We start from the raw sequence: 16,129 nt of genomic DNA, 5'->3' as shown, positions 1-16,129 counted from the left end.
GGCAAAACAAAGTGCAACTGCTCTTACCGAAGGGCAAATTTCAACTGACGCGTGTGGCTACAATGTGTCTCAACGTCTCCTGGCGGCTGGTTCTCATTGTTGCCAAAACAATGAACGGTGGCAATTCGAAGAGCAGTGGATGACTATTGCCAACCACGCGACCACTCGAGCGTTAACCAGAGGTCACTTGCTGTCGGTCGCTTCTGACGCTGATGTAGGATGCAGCATTAGGGAGCATGGCACGTTTACGCCCACTATTCGCGACTGGGGGAGACCCAGAAGGACGAGGACACCTCAACTGGAGGAAGAATTTCTTCCTGCAGTCGATGACAAACTAGCGTCAGCGTAAGACAATAGCTGCAACAAGTAATGCTGACGACGTGACGGAGTGGCGAGTGCTGCAGGAGAGTGTGCAGTGTCTGTACCACGCAAAGCGTACGCAGGCAGCATCAGCAGCTGATTTGCCTCCGCAGGTACACTTCTGCAAGTTGTTCGTTCAACAGTGTGTCAACGCTCACCTTAGTGCTAATGCATTGTTCACGGATGAGGCTTCGTTTCAGTGAGATGGGATTGTAAAGTCTCGCAATCAGCACGTATAGGTTGTCGAAAATCCTTCCGCAACTGTGCAGTTACGTTATCGGGTACGATTTAAGGTGAACAATTGGGCCGATGTTGATGGTGATTGTTGTGTAGCGCCTCATGTACTTCCACCCGGGCTCAACGGAGCAACTTCCTGTGCTTTTTTAGAGAACACACTATCTGTTCTGCTAGAACATATGCCTCTACGAGAGCGACAAACCATGTGCTTCATGCACGATTGAGTTCCTTCTCATTTCACTGTTAATGTTCTAAATAACAGATTACGTGACATATGGATAGGGGGAGCAGGTCTAGTTCCTTGTCTTCCACGCTCTCCGTACCCAAACACTATAGACTTTTATTTGTGGGGACATCTGAAACCTCTTGTGTACGGAGTCCTGATACGATACGTACAGTTTCCATGCACGTAATGTGAGAGGGTGTGAAACAATACACAGTCCTTGAGGAACACATCAACAGGTCAGCAATTCAGTGCGACGGCGGGTTGATACGTGTATCCTTGCTAGTGGAGAGCTTTTTGAAAATTTCATTTAGAAAAGTATTTCATACTGCGTTGATATATTCTTTTCCTGAGCTTTCCCCGTGGGTAATGCGTTGAAGAGTCGTAGGAACTGAACTGTAAGGCCCAATTCACACAGAAATGCGTGGCAGGGATGTGGCACTGTTTCGCACCACCTCCGTGTTAACAACTGAGACAATTCGCGCAGAGGCGTCGCTTTGTGGTTCGTGCCGCGTCCGTTTGTAACCAGAAATGGCGCACCAAAGAGATGCGTGACGGAGACGACGGGTGGAGTGCTGCTGTTTTCATTATTTTGAAGTCATTCCCTGTGCTTCAAAAAATTGTTTTATCCAGATGAAGCAAAGCTAGATCCGTCTCTGTAGATAGCTGCTAAGCAAAACGTTTACTTATCTCTCAAAAAGTTAAAAACAGTTGTTTGGGATATGCTCGTGTTTTCCGCCATACAGTATTTCTCCTTCGATTTTGGGGAAACCATTTGGTAAAATAAAGAAGCGAGTTTTCTGAATCTTATAGTAGGATATCACAGCTTGATAGCGAACTGGTTTTATTTTCGTTATTGGTTGTTGTTATTGTGGTAATTCCCAAGTAGCGCATATATTGAAACGTTTGAATTGAAGAAAGTAGTCGCCTTGCCATTTTACTTTTGGTGGGTTCTAGGACACGGTTTGTTGCTTACGAAATGTGGCTGACAATCGAAATTGCTTTTAACGATGGAAGGAGGGCGACACCTCATTACAGTCGTGAGCAAATGAGTGATATATTTGGACGTTCGGCAGCGGCGGCGGCGGCGGCGGCGTCTGATTATGCGTAGCGGTGTGTATCTCGTGTCGCCGTCTCGCCCAGTTGACTGGAGGCGCGCAGCGCGAGGTGGCCCGTTTAATTATTGCGAGCGAAGTCGTGTATCGGATGGTAATACCTCGGATGTGGCGTCCCAGTGTTTCTCTTCTCTAAGCGGCCGCGTGTGTTCTGCGTCGGCCAGCAGAGCGGTGCGGCGGGAGAAGGCCAGTGTGGCGGACTCGAACCACGGACTCCCGCTTGCCAGTCTTCGGCTGTCAGCTCTTCATCCCAGCTCACAGGTGACTACTGATGTGAGGCCGTCTCCTTCCCGTCCTCACGAGTCACCCGGGTATGTAAAAACCAGACTTCCAATACCTTTTAACTTCTGTCTTCTGGCGCCGCGGCTGCTGCTTGCTATTCCATTACAGCGGCAGACTTGGTGCGTCTGTGCATGATGCAGTCTCTTCTTGCATGACAGTCTTCAGCAGCGAAACTGACTGAACACTACTGCTACTCTTCTTTTCTTCCTTCGTCTCTCGTCTTCGTCTCCGTTCCCGTCTCCGTCTTCGTCTTAGTCCCCGTCTTCATCTGTCTTCATCTGTTGGGCCCACCGCGTCTCGCGTATTTATTCACTTCAGTTCACTGGAGGTGAACGACTTCACGGCCATTGCCTCTTCTGTCACGTTGAAAAGCTTCTCGAAGAATCTTCTTGACCTGGGTCATTGGCTCTTGGAATGTAGGTGGGGGCCTCTGATCACATGTGACGACTGAGAAACACGTGAGCCGGTCATTGCCTCTTCCGTCACGTTGAAAAGCTTCTCGAAGAATCTTCTTAACGTCGGTCATTGACTCTTGGAATGTAGGCGAGGGCCTTTGCTCACATGTGACAACTGAGAAACACGTGAGCCGGTCGGGCGATGCCCTGACGGCTGAATCGACAGCGCCTGCTTGTGTGGAACTTGCTGACTTCACGGTCATTGTCTCTTCTGTTCTGCTGTTCTGCCTGCTGAATGCCAGTATGTAACTCTCTAAACTAAACCAAGTTTTCCATTTATATTCTAATTTCTAGTTCACTTTGATTTCAATAATTTATTTACTTAAGTACCACTCAACATTCCTCCACCCTTCGGAGAAATTCGCCCTCGAATTTACCACTCAACATTCCTCCACTCTTCACACGGAAAAAGCACAAGCACTGAAAACTCTCGACTTAGAAGATTACACACGCTTCACATTAAGTATGTGGAAAATACTTAATCACTTTACAAAAGCACTGTACGGTCAGGAATCACATAGTTCTTACATAAATGGTTGTAATAAGTGTAACAAATCTCAATGAGAATGAATAAACAAAAAATAGATTTTGCACTTAGAAAATTACAGAGCAACAGCTGTTTAATCTACCCTATACTAATGCAAGAATATCTATTCTACAGTATTGTTTGTGTTAACAAGAGACTGTTTAATAAAGAATGAAGTACAATAAACAAAATTAATACATTAATGCTCAAAAGTAACTGCTGAAGTACACCAGTTAAGAGTGTGGTATCCAGTTAACAGGGATTTGATGAAGTGGTATATTATTATTTGGCTTATTTTTTCGTCTTAAATAAAAGGAAACTGTACAAAGCAGAAACACCAACACAAAGGTTGCAGATATACCCGTTTCTAGCATTATAATTTTAGTTTTGTTCACCTCTTAATTGTAAGACATGTTGCATCATAACATTGGCATCAATTTTGCCTTGCTGCGAGTTTATGAACATATCTAATGACTTCCGAAGGGAACTGTCAAGGGAGTAATTGAGGTAGGATAGGTTTTATGTAGGAAATGCTTGCATGGCGTTTTCTGAAAAAAGCAAACAACATGGTTATGAACCTACCAACCTAGTAAAAACAAAAGTAAAGAAAAAAGGAAATACATTGTTAACTACAAGATCTACATGTTTCTACGTTCAGCTTTTTTTTCTTAAAAAATAAACCATTATCATTTATTAATTATTTACATTTGTATACTACAGTCTACTAAGATTCAACTAGGACATTCGCACTCTTGGTCGAAGATTGTATGGTGCCGTGTCAGTATGTTGTGCTGGCGTGGCCACTCTTTTTCCTTTTCGAGACCTTCCTCCACCCTTCGGAAAAGCAGACACTATTGTTGAAGGAATTACATCTGGAGCGCCCTTAAAAGGTTTTAAACGACTTGCATGGACAATGGTAGTTCGGGTGGGCAGTTGCAATTTAACGTTGACTGGTGATGTGATCTCAATAATTTGATAAGAACCTCTGTAGTTTGTTACAAATTTCTTCGTTTTTCCTTTCGCTATGTAAGGAGTTGAAAGCATAACCCACTGACCGATTTTGTAATTTGTATATTTAGCTTGGGTATTACCTAATCTTTCCTGTCGTTCTAAAGCCTTTGTATTAGATTTTTGAACCTTTTTCCATACATCCTTCATCATTCGACTGAAATCTCTTACTGTTTCTCCGACTTTTCCGTTTTTCTGCCTGATTACATCAAAAGGGGACGGCATTTTTTTCCCATAGACCACTTCATAAGGTGACATGCCAGTTGCTTCATGCGTTTTGGCGTTGTATACCGACACGATTATTGGTAAATACGTATCCCAATTAGAATGTTGTTCGTTAATATAATAACTAAGCATCTTGCCAATTGTCCGATGAACTCGTTCTGTGCGCCCGTTGCACTGAGGGTGTAACGGAGTCGTACGTAATTTGCGTATTTTTAATAAGTGGCATAGCTGTTTCATTAATTCAGACATAAAATTAGATCCCTGATCTGTGATAATAGCTTCAGGTACGCCAAATTTAAGTATCCAGTTGTTAACTAAAGCTTGGGCAACTGTATTTGCTTGCTGATCTGGGAGACTCACCATAGCTAGATAGCGTGAAAAGTGATCGATAATTGTAAGAACATACTTATTACCAGCAGGTGTTTTATGAAATGGCCCGTAGAGATCCAGTCCACAGATTTGAAATGGACATGAAGCCTTGGGGAGCCTCTGTAAGGGTATTTTTGAACGAGAAAGTTCAGCTCGTTGTGCGCACGCAATTCAATTACGAACGTACTGCGCAACATCCTGCTTTCTGGTTTGCCACCAAAATCGCTCTGCTACTCGTCTTTCGGTTGTCCGCTGTCCACCGTGTCCTGCAAGGATATGATCGTGGGCCTCTGCCATTATTTCTTGTCTAAGGTGTTGGGGAACAACAATTCGCGGTCCAAGTTTTGTTTTATGGCATAATACACCATCTTCAAAGCAAAATTGTTTTTGAGTTGCGTATTTTTTACATTCTGTATCCTCATCTTGTGCCTTTCTCCAGTCCTCAGTATCTCGGCCTGTTGCTTCCAAAAGTGCTATTTTCCGACTTAGGCAATCTGCATTTGTGTGTTTTTTGCCTGGTTTATGGATAACTTCGAAATCCATTTCGGAAAGACATAGGGCCCAACAGGTAAGACGACTAGATGGATCCTTTAATCCAAGCAACCATTTTAAAGCTGCGTGGTCTGTAATAACCTTGAATTTCCTAGCATACAAGTAGCATTTAAAGTATTTGATACCATAAATAACACTTAACAATTCTTTCTCCGTTGTGGAATAATTTCTTTCTGCCGTTGTTAGTTGTCTCGAAGCATAGGCTATGGGGTGTTCCGCGCCATTAATATTCTGACTCAAAACAACTCCTACTGAATGACCACTTGCGTCACAGGATAAAATAAATTCTTTATTATAATCTGGGTAGGCTAATACAGGACAGTGTGTTAACTTATCTTTAAGGGTATGAAATGCTGATTCACAATCTTCAGACCAATGAAATTTTGCACTCTTTTTCAACAATTGGGTTAAGGGTCGGTCAATTTCAGCAAAATTTTGAACATATTTTCTGTAATACGATGCGAGACCAATGAAACTTTGTACCTCCTTAACGCGTTGTGGTGTTGGGAAGTCCTTAACTGCCGAAATTAATCGAGGATCTGTTTTAATTCCTTTTTCACTAATGACATGCCCTAGGTATGTAACCTCTGTCAATGCAAAACTACATTTCTCCATATTTAATGTTAATTTAGCTTTTTTAAGTCTCTGAAAAACATTACGCAGACGCACAGCATGTTCATTAATGTCTCTGGAGAATACAATAATATCGTCTAGATATACACAACATTGCTGAGTTCTGAGTCCTCGCAATACTCCATCGAGTAGTCTTTGAAAAGTTGCTGGTGCATTTTTCACACCGAAAGGCATTCTTTTAAATTGCCAGTGGCCTCCAGGGGTAGAAAATGCTGTTTTATGCCTATCTTCAGGTGCAACTTCCAATTGATGATATCCGCTACGTAGATCGATTGTTGAAAAGTATTTACTGTTACCTAAACTGTCAATGATATCTGTAATGTTTGGAAGAGGATAAACATCTGAGATAGTTTGTTTGTTAAGGTGTCTGTAGTCACAACAAAATCTATATCGTTTCGTACCGTCGGCAGACTTCTTTGGAATAATTACGATATTTGAATTATAAGGCGAATCAGAATATTCTATAATTCCATCTTTTAGATGCTGTTCCAAAAATTCATCCAGTACTGGCTGTAAGTGATGCGGAACTCTATAAGGCTTCCTATAAACTGGGGGGCTATTTCCTATTGGGATCCTATGCTGTGTGATATCTGTTGCTGGCAGTGGACCTTCTGCATTAAATAAATCTTGGAACTCAACTAAAACTGCTTCTATCGTGTCTCTATCCTTTCCTTTCAAATGCTCAATCTTCTGGCGCAATGCGGTTTTATAGGCGTCTGGTTTCTGACCATCAGTAATATCTGACCAAATGAAATCTTCTTCTTCAAAAGTACTGACTGTAGCCACTAATATTCCCTTATGCAACTCTTTGTCCTCCACTCAGAAATTGTCAATATGTACCGGTACTTTTCTTTCTCCCTCAACGTCTTGAACCCGTACAACACTCCTACGTACAAAACAATGTGATACATCTAATTCCTCATTTTCCTCTAAAGGCTCTATTAGACACACTGTATCTGTAGGTACTTCGTGGTCAACGGTCATCCAGAGAAGTTTTCCTGAGCCAGATGGTATCTGATCCCGCAAATCAACCTTCAAGGACGTTGCACGCAGTATAGTTGATTTCGCCTTCCGGTTAGGGAAATCTTGCGGCAGAGGGCCCTTTGCAGCGGCGTCACCTAGCCGAAACACTATTCCGCTAAGTTCTACAGTTTGCTGTCTGAGGTCGATTTTAGCGTGATGTTTATTCAGGAAATCCAACCCTAGGATCGCGTCGTACCCGTCAGTTACCTTTGTTACCACTTCTACATCTTCTTGAAATTGTACACCGTGAATATAGAAAGTCAATGATGTACATCCTAATGACTTAACTGTACCTCCTCCTACTCCATTCAATCTATACCTTGGAGGGTCATATTTCTTTTCTCCAATACATTCATTACTTACTATTGATACGTTTGCGCCTGTATCCACCAGTATCCTTGCCTCTTTATCCTGTATGGTAGCAGATAACCAGCATTCCGCCTTCACATTCGCCGTAATGGCATGAAATTTTATTGGGAACGCCTGGCGGCGGCTCCGACATTCCCGTTTGAGTTTAACTGATTTCTATTTCCAAAAACTTTCTTAGACCTGCATTCCTTGAATGTGTGACCTATTCTTTGACAATTAGTGCATTGAGGTTGTCTGCAGTTTTTTGCTATATGTCCGTGTCGATCGCACCTAAAACATCGTACTCCTGCTGAAAATATATTTCGCTTCTCCTTGTATCTGGTGGCAATGTCAATTTCTTCAAAAGCTGTCGCCACAGATACAGCTTCTGCTAAATTTTTAGGAAACTCTGCCCTGACACGACGGGACGTTTCAGGAGGTAACCCACGTAAAAATGTATCCAGAGCTTTATCTTCTGCCTCTTGTAAAATAACACTATTTGCTTCATCACTAGTTGTCAACTGATAGGTGTTAATATTAACTTTTCTAATCCTATCTACAAAGCTTTCTAACGACTCGTTTTGCCTCTGAGTGATAGTGTGTAATTTTTCCCTATAAAATCTACAGCTGTTCTGTTTTTGAAAACGTTCAAGTAATCCTTTCTTCAATTCCTCAAATGTTGGAGCATTCCGTAATTCTTCATGGTATAAGACGTGTGCTTTAGCCTCTCCTGTCAATCTTAACTTTGTCATTTGTAAGAGCTGTTCATCTGACCATGATCCTAACTTTGCAGCTGCTACTAAATCATCAAAAAAGGCTGTTATGTCCTCGCCAGGTTTACCTGAAAGAGGAGTTACTAAGGCTGCTGCTGAGGAATCTAGGGTGGGAGGGATTGAACTGGTTTGCCTAACCTCACACAACTGCTTAAATAACGCATTATTATCATTTTTAAGCTGTGCTATTTGATTAACTAAGCTCTGAATAGCTTCCTCAGTAGAAACCGCTTGTGGTGCTGACTCTGACTTTGTACGATTCCGTGTCATCATTTTACAAACTGTTAGTTACACAATCTTACTACACTGAATTCAAAAGATGTTTAAATACTTTCGACAAAACTCTTAAAATCATGAGAGAAAATACACTTCTAAATAAAGAAAATATTAGGACTGCTATGCAAACTTCTATCCTTTCACACATTAAACAATACTAACCGTGGACCTTTAGTGACTGTCATTCACACCTCATATTGAGCCAAGGGTTTTTTCTCTGACACCAAATGTAACAACTAAAACGGCTTATGACACTAAATGTAACACTTGTGTTACTAAATGTGACACTTCTGTTACTCAGTGTAACTGGGTTTTCTCTTTTGATGCTGTCAATTGTCAGGATGAGCAATCTAAAGCATTCTGTCAGGGTGAAAATATTAGATAAATTAACTTTTCTCTCTTAACAACATGCGGCCAGGGTGGGTTCTTCCTTGGCTCGGGTATGAGGTAGAATGAAACAGCATTTTTACATAAGATAACTTTTATTGAAGATTTGTACAAATGTTTGCTTACTCGATGTCCTGGCTCTGAGAGCGGCAGCTGTGTCGTTTGAGAAGTCTTCTGCTGCGGCAGCGGCAGCGGCGGCGGCGGCGGCGTCTGATTACGCGTAGCGGTGTGTATCTCGTGTCGCCGTCTCGCCCAGTTCACTGGAGGCGCGCAGTGCGAGGTGGCCCGTTTAATTATTGCGAGCGAAGTCGTGTATCGGATGGTGATACCTCGGATGTGGCGTCCCAGTGTTTCTCTTCTCTAAGCGGCCGCGTGTGTTCTGCGTCGGCCAGCGGAGCAGTGCGGCGGGAGAAGGCCAGTGTGGCGGACTCGAACCACGGACTCCCGCTTGCCAGTCTTCGGCTGTCAGCTCTTCATCCCAGCTCACAGGTGACTACTGATGTGAGGCCGTCTCCTTCCCGTCCTCACGAGTCACCCGGGTACGTAAAAATCAGACTTCAAATACCTTTTAACTTCTGTCTTCTGGCGCCGCGGCTGCTGCTTGCTATTCCATTACAGCGGCGGACTTGGTGCGTCTGTGCGTGATGCAGTCTCTTCTTGCATGACAGTCTTCAGCACCGAAACTGACTGAACACTACTGCTACTCTTCTTTTCTTCCTTCGTCTCTCGTCTTCGTCTCCGTTCCCGTCTCCGTCTTTGTCGGGGCCTCTGATCGCATGTGACGACTGAGAAACACGTGAGCCGGTCATTGCCTCTTCCGTCACGTTGAAAAGCTTCTCGAAGAATCTTCTTAACGTCGGTCATTGGCTCTTGGAATGTAGGCGAGGGCCTTTGCTCACATGCGACAACTGAGAAACACGTGAGCCGGTCGGGCGATGCCCTGACGGCTGAATCGACAGCGCCCGCTTATGTGGAACTCGCCGACTTCACGGTCATTGTCTCTTCTGTTCTGCTGTTCTGCCCGCTGAATGCCAGTATGTAACTCTCTAAACTAAACCAAGTTTTCCATTTATATTCTAATTTCTAGTTCACTTTGATTTCACTAATTTATTTACTTAAGTACCACTCAACACAACAGCAAAACATCCTGCTTTTGCTGATGTGGTCGAACACGACTCAGTCGAGCTTGAAGTTTCTTCAGTGTCATCACATATGCATCAGGATTTATGGTGGTTCCACTTGGCATGATCTCCACAAGCAAGGGTCCTTCGGAATCGAAGAGCACCGTAGCCATAACTTTTCCAGCAGAAGGTGTGGTTTTGAATTTTTTTTCTTGGGTGAATTTGCATGATGCCACTCCATTGATTGCGTCTTCGTCTCTGGTTTAAAATAATGGAGCCATGTTTCATCACCTGTCACAATTCTTCCGAGAAATTCATCTCTACCATTCTCGTACTGTTCCAAAAGTTCGCTGCATACCGCTTTTCTTGTTTCTATGTGAGCCACTGTCAACATCCTGGGAGCCCACATGGCACAAACCTTTTTTTAACGCCAACACTTTCAGTGTTCTGCAAACACCTCCTTCCCCTATCCCAACGTAACGTGACAATTCGTTCACTGTGATGCGTCTGTCAACAGTCACCAATTCGTTAACTCTCTGCACATTGTCTGGAGTATGTGCAGTACGAGGCCTGCCGCTGCGAGGACAATCCTCAATATTGCCGTGCCCGCTTTCATCACGTAACCTGCTTGCCCAACGACTAACTGTACTGCGATCGACAGCAGCATCTCCATACACCTTTTTCAACCTCTTGTGGATGTTTCCCACTGTCTCGTTTTCACAGCACAGGAATTCTGTGACAGCACGTTGCTTCTGACGAACGTCAAGTGTAGCAGCCACCTTGAAGACATGCTGTGATGGCGCCACTCACGGGAACAGGTTGAACTAAGTTTGAAAACAAGTGGGAAGGATGTATCTACACACTGTAAAACTTTCACACATCCAGAATGAAAACCGTATTTAAAAAAAAATAGTGTGCATTTCTTTGGGAGTGACCCTCGTACTATGGCATACTACCTAGGCAATTTGGAGAAAATCGCAAGAGAAGTTTCACGCTTCATTAACCCGTCCTGAAAATTAGATGACGGTGGTTGTCTGGTTAGCTTTCAGGCTCCGTAATCGGTGGATCGTTGGACAGAGCCCCACTCTTCATTTTTTTTAAGTTACCGGTATATTTTTTTTCAACACTAGTCATATTATTTCGTACATATTACATTTGAAAGGTAATATGATGAAAAGACACGTGCATTTGCATGAACGTTTCTTGAATTTCCATTGATTTTTCGCTGTTTGCTAACTTTTGTTATTACAACAAATATTCTGGGGCTTTTATTTCTACAGGCAAATTAAAAACTTTATCGAGGGTTTTCAGACCTGTTCATTTTTTACTAACAACGAACGACAAATTGATTTTCATGAATATGCTGTTAAATACATCCAGTCATACATCGACAGTTTTCGGCACCGATATTTACGAAAATATTGCGTTACCCATGGTTTGCATCCAAATTGTCGGAAGAAAGAGTCTTTTTAAAATATCGACGCCAGAAGATTTCTTGTGCATGCGTGAAAGTTGCATTAATTATATGTGCCAGATACCGTTTTCCGTGTCTATGTTAAAAATATATTCTGCAAATTCTGTATGGAGCACGTCGGACAATTAATCGTACATTACCCCCATATTCTGGCTTATTGTAACTCATTATATTACTGGATAAAGTTCTGTATTTGTCGACATCTGACTTGGGCTTTCCAAGCCTGTCCCTCGTCCTTGAAACCTGTGTCTTCAGATCGAAGCGTCCAGCGTGCGAAGCAGCTTCGGTACCTTACCCGACTGCAGGTATATGGGATTTCGGAAATCACGAAACGCATACATTTTCAAGATAGCATTATGCGTTTGGTCGTTTAATTCTACACAATTATAATAGTTTTTGTGCCAATATAAATTAGAAAATACCAAAATAACATTAGAAATTCAGTAAAAGTTCATGCAAATATACTTGTCTTTTCGTCACATTTCCTTGCAATATGTATGAAATAATATGACTACTGTTTAAAAAATACAAATTAAGAAAACCATGAGCGGGGTTCGTTCCACTGATTAACCGATGACGGAGCTTGAACGCAAACCACATGACCGCCGTCATATCATGTTCAGGATGGCAGCCCACCGGGACATAACTGACGCGCAAGGCGTCTCTTGCAGTTTTCTCGGAATTGTCTAAGTAGTACGCCTTACTATTTACACATTACGTTGTCCTAATGCACTACTAAAAGTATACAAACTTTGAAACACATCCATGTTACGAATGTCGTGGCTGCGGCGGGTCGCGGTTTAATTTCTCGTGTCTATTCGTCGTTGTTACTGTTCAGACTGCAAATTAAAATTCACCTACGTCAGAACGGCGTCTGCTCAGTGTCCCTTCAGTCGGCAACATAGATACTAACAAGATGATGTAAAAGTAGCGTTGATAAAAAACACCACCTAATATCTACAATTACGAAAGAAAGTTCAATAGAAATACTATCATCCAATTTTATCGGGCAGTAAGAAAATGAATTGGCTTCTGGAAAATAATGTCCGAAATTTCCATACAATAATGTTTATTTTGTCCTTGATAACCAAAGAAAAGGTACTATTCAGTCCACATTTAAACTACTGGCTATTTCCTTCCAGTTCACGATTCATACACACATTCCACTCACACAGCAGCCAGAAATCTGTCCAAACCCGTCCCAAATTAAACAACGTTTCCACAGTCATTAATTTCACCACTAATAAGAGTTATTACATTCGGTCCTTCTTGTGGATTTCTAAGAAAAAAACTGCTCGACAAAAATGCTCGGTAGTTGAATACTGAAACACGCCACGCAGATTCTATGAAGACCAATATTTCACACGCGAATATCTGTCCAACAGATTTAGTCAAAACCACTGAAATTTCGCCAAGCAATCCTCAACAACAACTGCTGTCGACTTAGTTCACCAATAACTCAAACACTAAGTAATTCTTCATCTTACACATTATTTATACTGGCACTAGTAACATGACCGTCCACGTCCATCTTCCAGCCTCGCTCCCAGTGTAACTATCAGGTAACCAGCGGTAACCGTCTCAACTCTGACTGGCTGACCATATTGACTGCCAATCAGAATACCCGCTGGTGATCATACTTGGGCCATAACTGGTCTGCACCAATCGTTATAAACAGACGCATTTGCGTCAATCTGACATACAAATATTATAGTAATGTTTAATAAACGAAAACGAAAAGACTATAATTCTGTAAATATTCTTTAGATAAAGATTTTACTCCAGCTCACTTTCTGGCTGCTCTGCAGCAATAGCAATCACACCTAGACATGAACGTCGTCAGCAAAGGGGATTAATCCCCAGGATCATTTTCTCACAACAGGCTTGTGTAACTCTTGCACGTTACTGAAGACAGTATACAGGGTGTTACAGAAAGGTACGGCCAAACTTTCAGGAAACATTCCTCACACACAAATAAAGAAAACATGTTATGTGGACATGTGTCCGGAAACGCTTACTTTCCATGTTAAAGCTCATTTTAGTTTCATTCCAACGTGATCAAATTGTAAATTTTCACAATCAACATTTGTCGGCTGACGAGAATCCGCACGCAATTGTGCAATCACGTCACCAAAAGAGATTTTCTGTGAACGATTGGGCAGGCATTGTTGGTGATGTCTTGATTGGGCCCCATGTTCCTCCACCTACGCTCAATGGAGCACGTCATCATGATTTCATACGGGATACTCTACCTGTGCTGCTAGAACATGTGCCTTTACAAGTACGACACAACATGTGCTTCATGCCCAATGGAGCTCCTGCACATTTCAGTCGAAGTGTTCGTACGCTTCTCAACAACAGATTCGGTGACCGATGGATTGGTAGAGGCGGACCAATTCCATGGTCTCCACGCTCTCCTGACCTCAACCCTCTTGACTTTCATTTATGGGGGCATTTGAAAGCTCTTGTCTACGCAACCCCGGTACCAAATGTAGAGACTCTTCGTGCTCGTATTGTGGACGGCTGTGATACAATACGCCATTCTCCAGGGCTGCTTCAGAGCATCAGGGATTCCATGCGACGGAGGGTGGATGCATGTATCCTCGCTAACGGAGAACATTTTGAACATTTCCTGTAACAAAGTGTTTGAAGTCACGCTGGTACGTTCTGTTGCTGTGTGTTTCCATTCCATGATTAATGTGATTTGAAGGTAAGTAATAAAATGAGCTCTAACATTGAAAGTAAGCGTTTCCGGACACATGTCCACATAAAATATTTTCTTTCTTTGTGTGTGAGGAATGTTTCCTGAAAGTTTGGCCGTACCTTTTCGTAACACCCTGTATAATGCAATATTGAAGTTTGACGAATGTCCCACATACACACTCTCATTTACTCACAGGCTCACATAACTGTGTCTATGTGCCTGTGGTTCTGTCAGTGTGATCATGTGATGTATCTTACCCCAGGAATGTGTCAATAAAGTTTCCCCTTCCTGGGACAATGAATTCACGGTGTTCTTATTTCAATTTCCAGGAGTGTATATGTGATATTTATAAGCCAGCTGACTTACAAATACATCGCAGATGTGACTGATGTTACGTGTCAAGAAATAAACCAAAACTCCTGAAAACTGACGGCAACAGGCCGCATACGAAATAACAGTTTCAATGTGAATAACATTCTCACTACAATCGCCAAAGAACAAGTGTCCCTGGCTGAGCAATTTCTTCTCGTTTGCAGTTGAGGGCTTTCATAAAAAATTTGTTGTTGTGGAACCATACATACTGCTATGGTGTCTCTCTCGCAAGTAAATTCAAAATGGTTCAAATGGCTCTGAGCACTATGGGACTTAACTTCTGTGGTCATCAGTCCCCTAGAACTAACCTAAGGACATCACACACATCCATGCCCGAGGCAGGATTCGAACCTGCGACCGTAGCGGTCACGCGGTTCCAGACTGAAGCGCCTTTAACCGCACGGCCACACCGGCCGGCCGCAAGTAAATTATCGAAACGTCACAGGAACATCTTTGAAGTGAAGTCTGTGTTATTTGATACCGAAGACTGAAAGCATATGATGACGTTTTCTCGTGTTTCAGGCTTGGAGCTGACTGACATCAAGCACCGCACTGCAATCAACTGCTACGCATCCTGCAGCATGGCCGCTGGAGTGATGCTTGCTGGTCTGGTGTCTTGGGCGCTGCCCAATTGGAACTATTCCCTCTCGTTTGCCGCCCTCAGTTGTTTTGCGCTGTTCTTCTTCTTCAGGTAATGCACGCAAAATAAACGATACATGAGGATGCGTAAAGATACAATGAATATTAAAATTTTATGTTTTTGACCTAAATGAGCAACGGACGACGAATATATACAGGTTGTGTTTAGTCAGCTTGTCTTGTCAACGAGCCGAGCCGAAGCTCGCCAGGAGATTATTTTCACGAGCGAAGTGTGTAGAAAGAACGTAGCGAGATACGTGGAGCGTTCGAGCGTCTCGTATCACTGTACAATCGAGTGGTCCATTGTTGCGGTTGTGTCGTGGGATATTGTTCACAATTAATAATGTGCAGGGGTCGAAGATCTGTTGGTGTTGGGTATTCCCAGGCTGCTGTTGCGTACGTCATCAGCCATGTAATGAGAGTTATATACAAGTACAGGGCTATTACAAATGATTGAAGCGATTTCATAAATTCACTGTAGCTCCATTCATTGACATATGGTCACGACACACTACAGATACGTAGAAAAACTCATAAAGCTTTGTTCGGCTGAAGCCGCACTTCAGCTTTCTGCCGCCAGAGCGCTCGAGAGCGCAGTGAGACAAAATGGCGACAGGGGCCGAGAAAGCGTATGTCGTGCTTGAAATGCACTCACATCAGTCAGTCATAACAGTGCAACGACACTTCAGGACCAAGTTCAACAAAGATCCACCAACTGGTAACTCCATTCGGCGATGGTATGCGCAGTTTAAAGCTTCTGGATGCCTCTGTAAGGGGAAATCAACGGGTCGGCCTGCAGTGAGCGAAGAAACGGTTGAACGCGTGCGGGCAAGTTTCACGCGTAGCCCGCAGAAGTCGACGAATAAAGCAAGCATGGAGCTAAACGTACCACAGCCGACGGTTTGGAAAATCTTACGGAAAAGGCTAAAGCAGAAGCCTTACCGTTTACAATTGCTACAAGCCCTGACACCCGATGACAAAGTCAAACGCTTTGAATTTTCGGAGCGGTTGCAACAGCTCATGGAAG

At 43.0% G+C, this 16,129-nt stretch overlaps 1 protein-coding gene across 1 annotated transcript in view; it reads left to right on the top strand.

The window, feature by feature from the left end:
- LOC124789259 (solute carrier family 22 member 7-like) overlaps window positions 1-16,129 on the top strand; it is a 155,098-nt gene that overhangs the window by 101,531 nt on the left and 37,438 nt on the right. The window contains exon 5 of the mRNA XM_047256556.1: window positions 14,986-15,154. Within this exon, the coding sequence (XP_047112512.1) occupies window positions 14,986-15,154 (169 nt within the window). The remainder of the gene's footprint in view (window positions 1-14,985; window positions 15,155-16,129) is intronic.

This window comes from Schistocerca piceifrons, chromosome 3 (assembly GCF_021461385.2).
Source record: "Schistocerca piceifrons isolate TAMUIC-IGC-003096 chromosome 3, iqSchPice1.1, whole genome shotgun sequence".
Taxonomy (NCBI): domain Eukaryota; kingdom Metazoa; phylum Arthropoda; class Insecta; order Orthoptera; family Acrididae; genus Schistocerca; species Schistocerca piceifrons.
The sequence above is the reverse complement of the archived record's forward strand: the minus strand, read 5'-3'. Positions and strand labels throughout refer to the sequence as shown.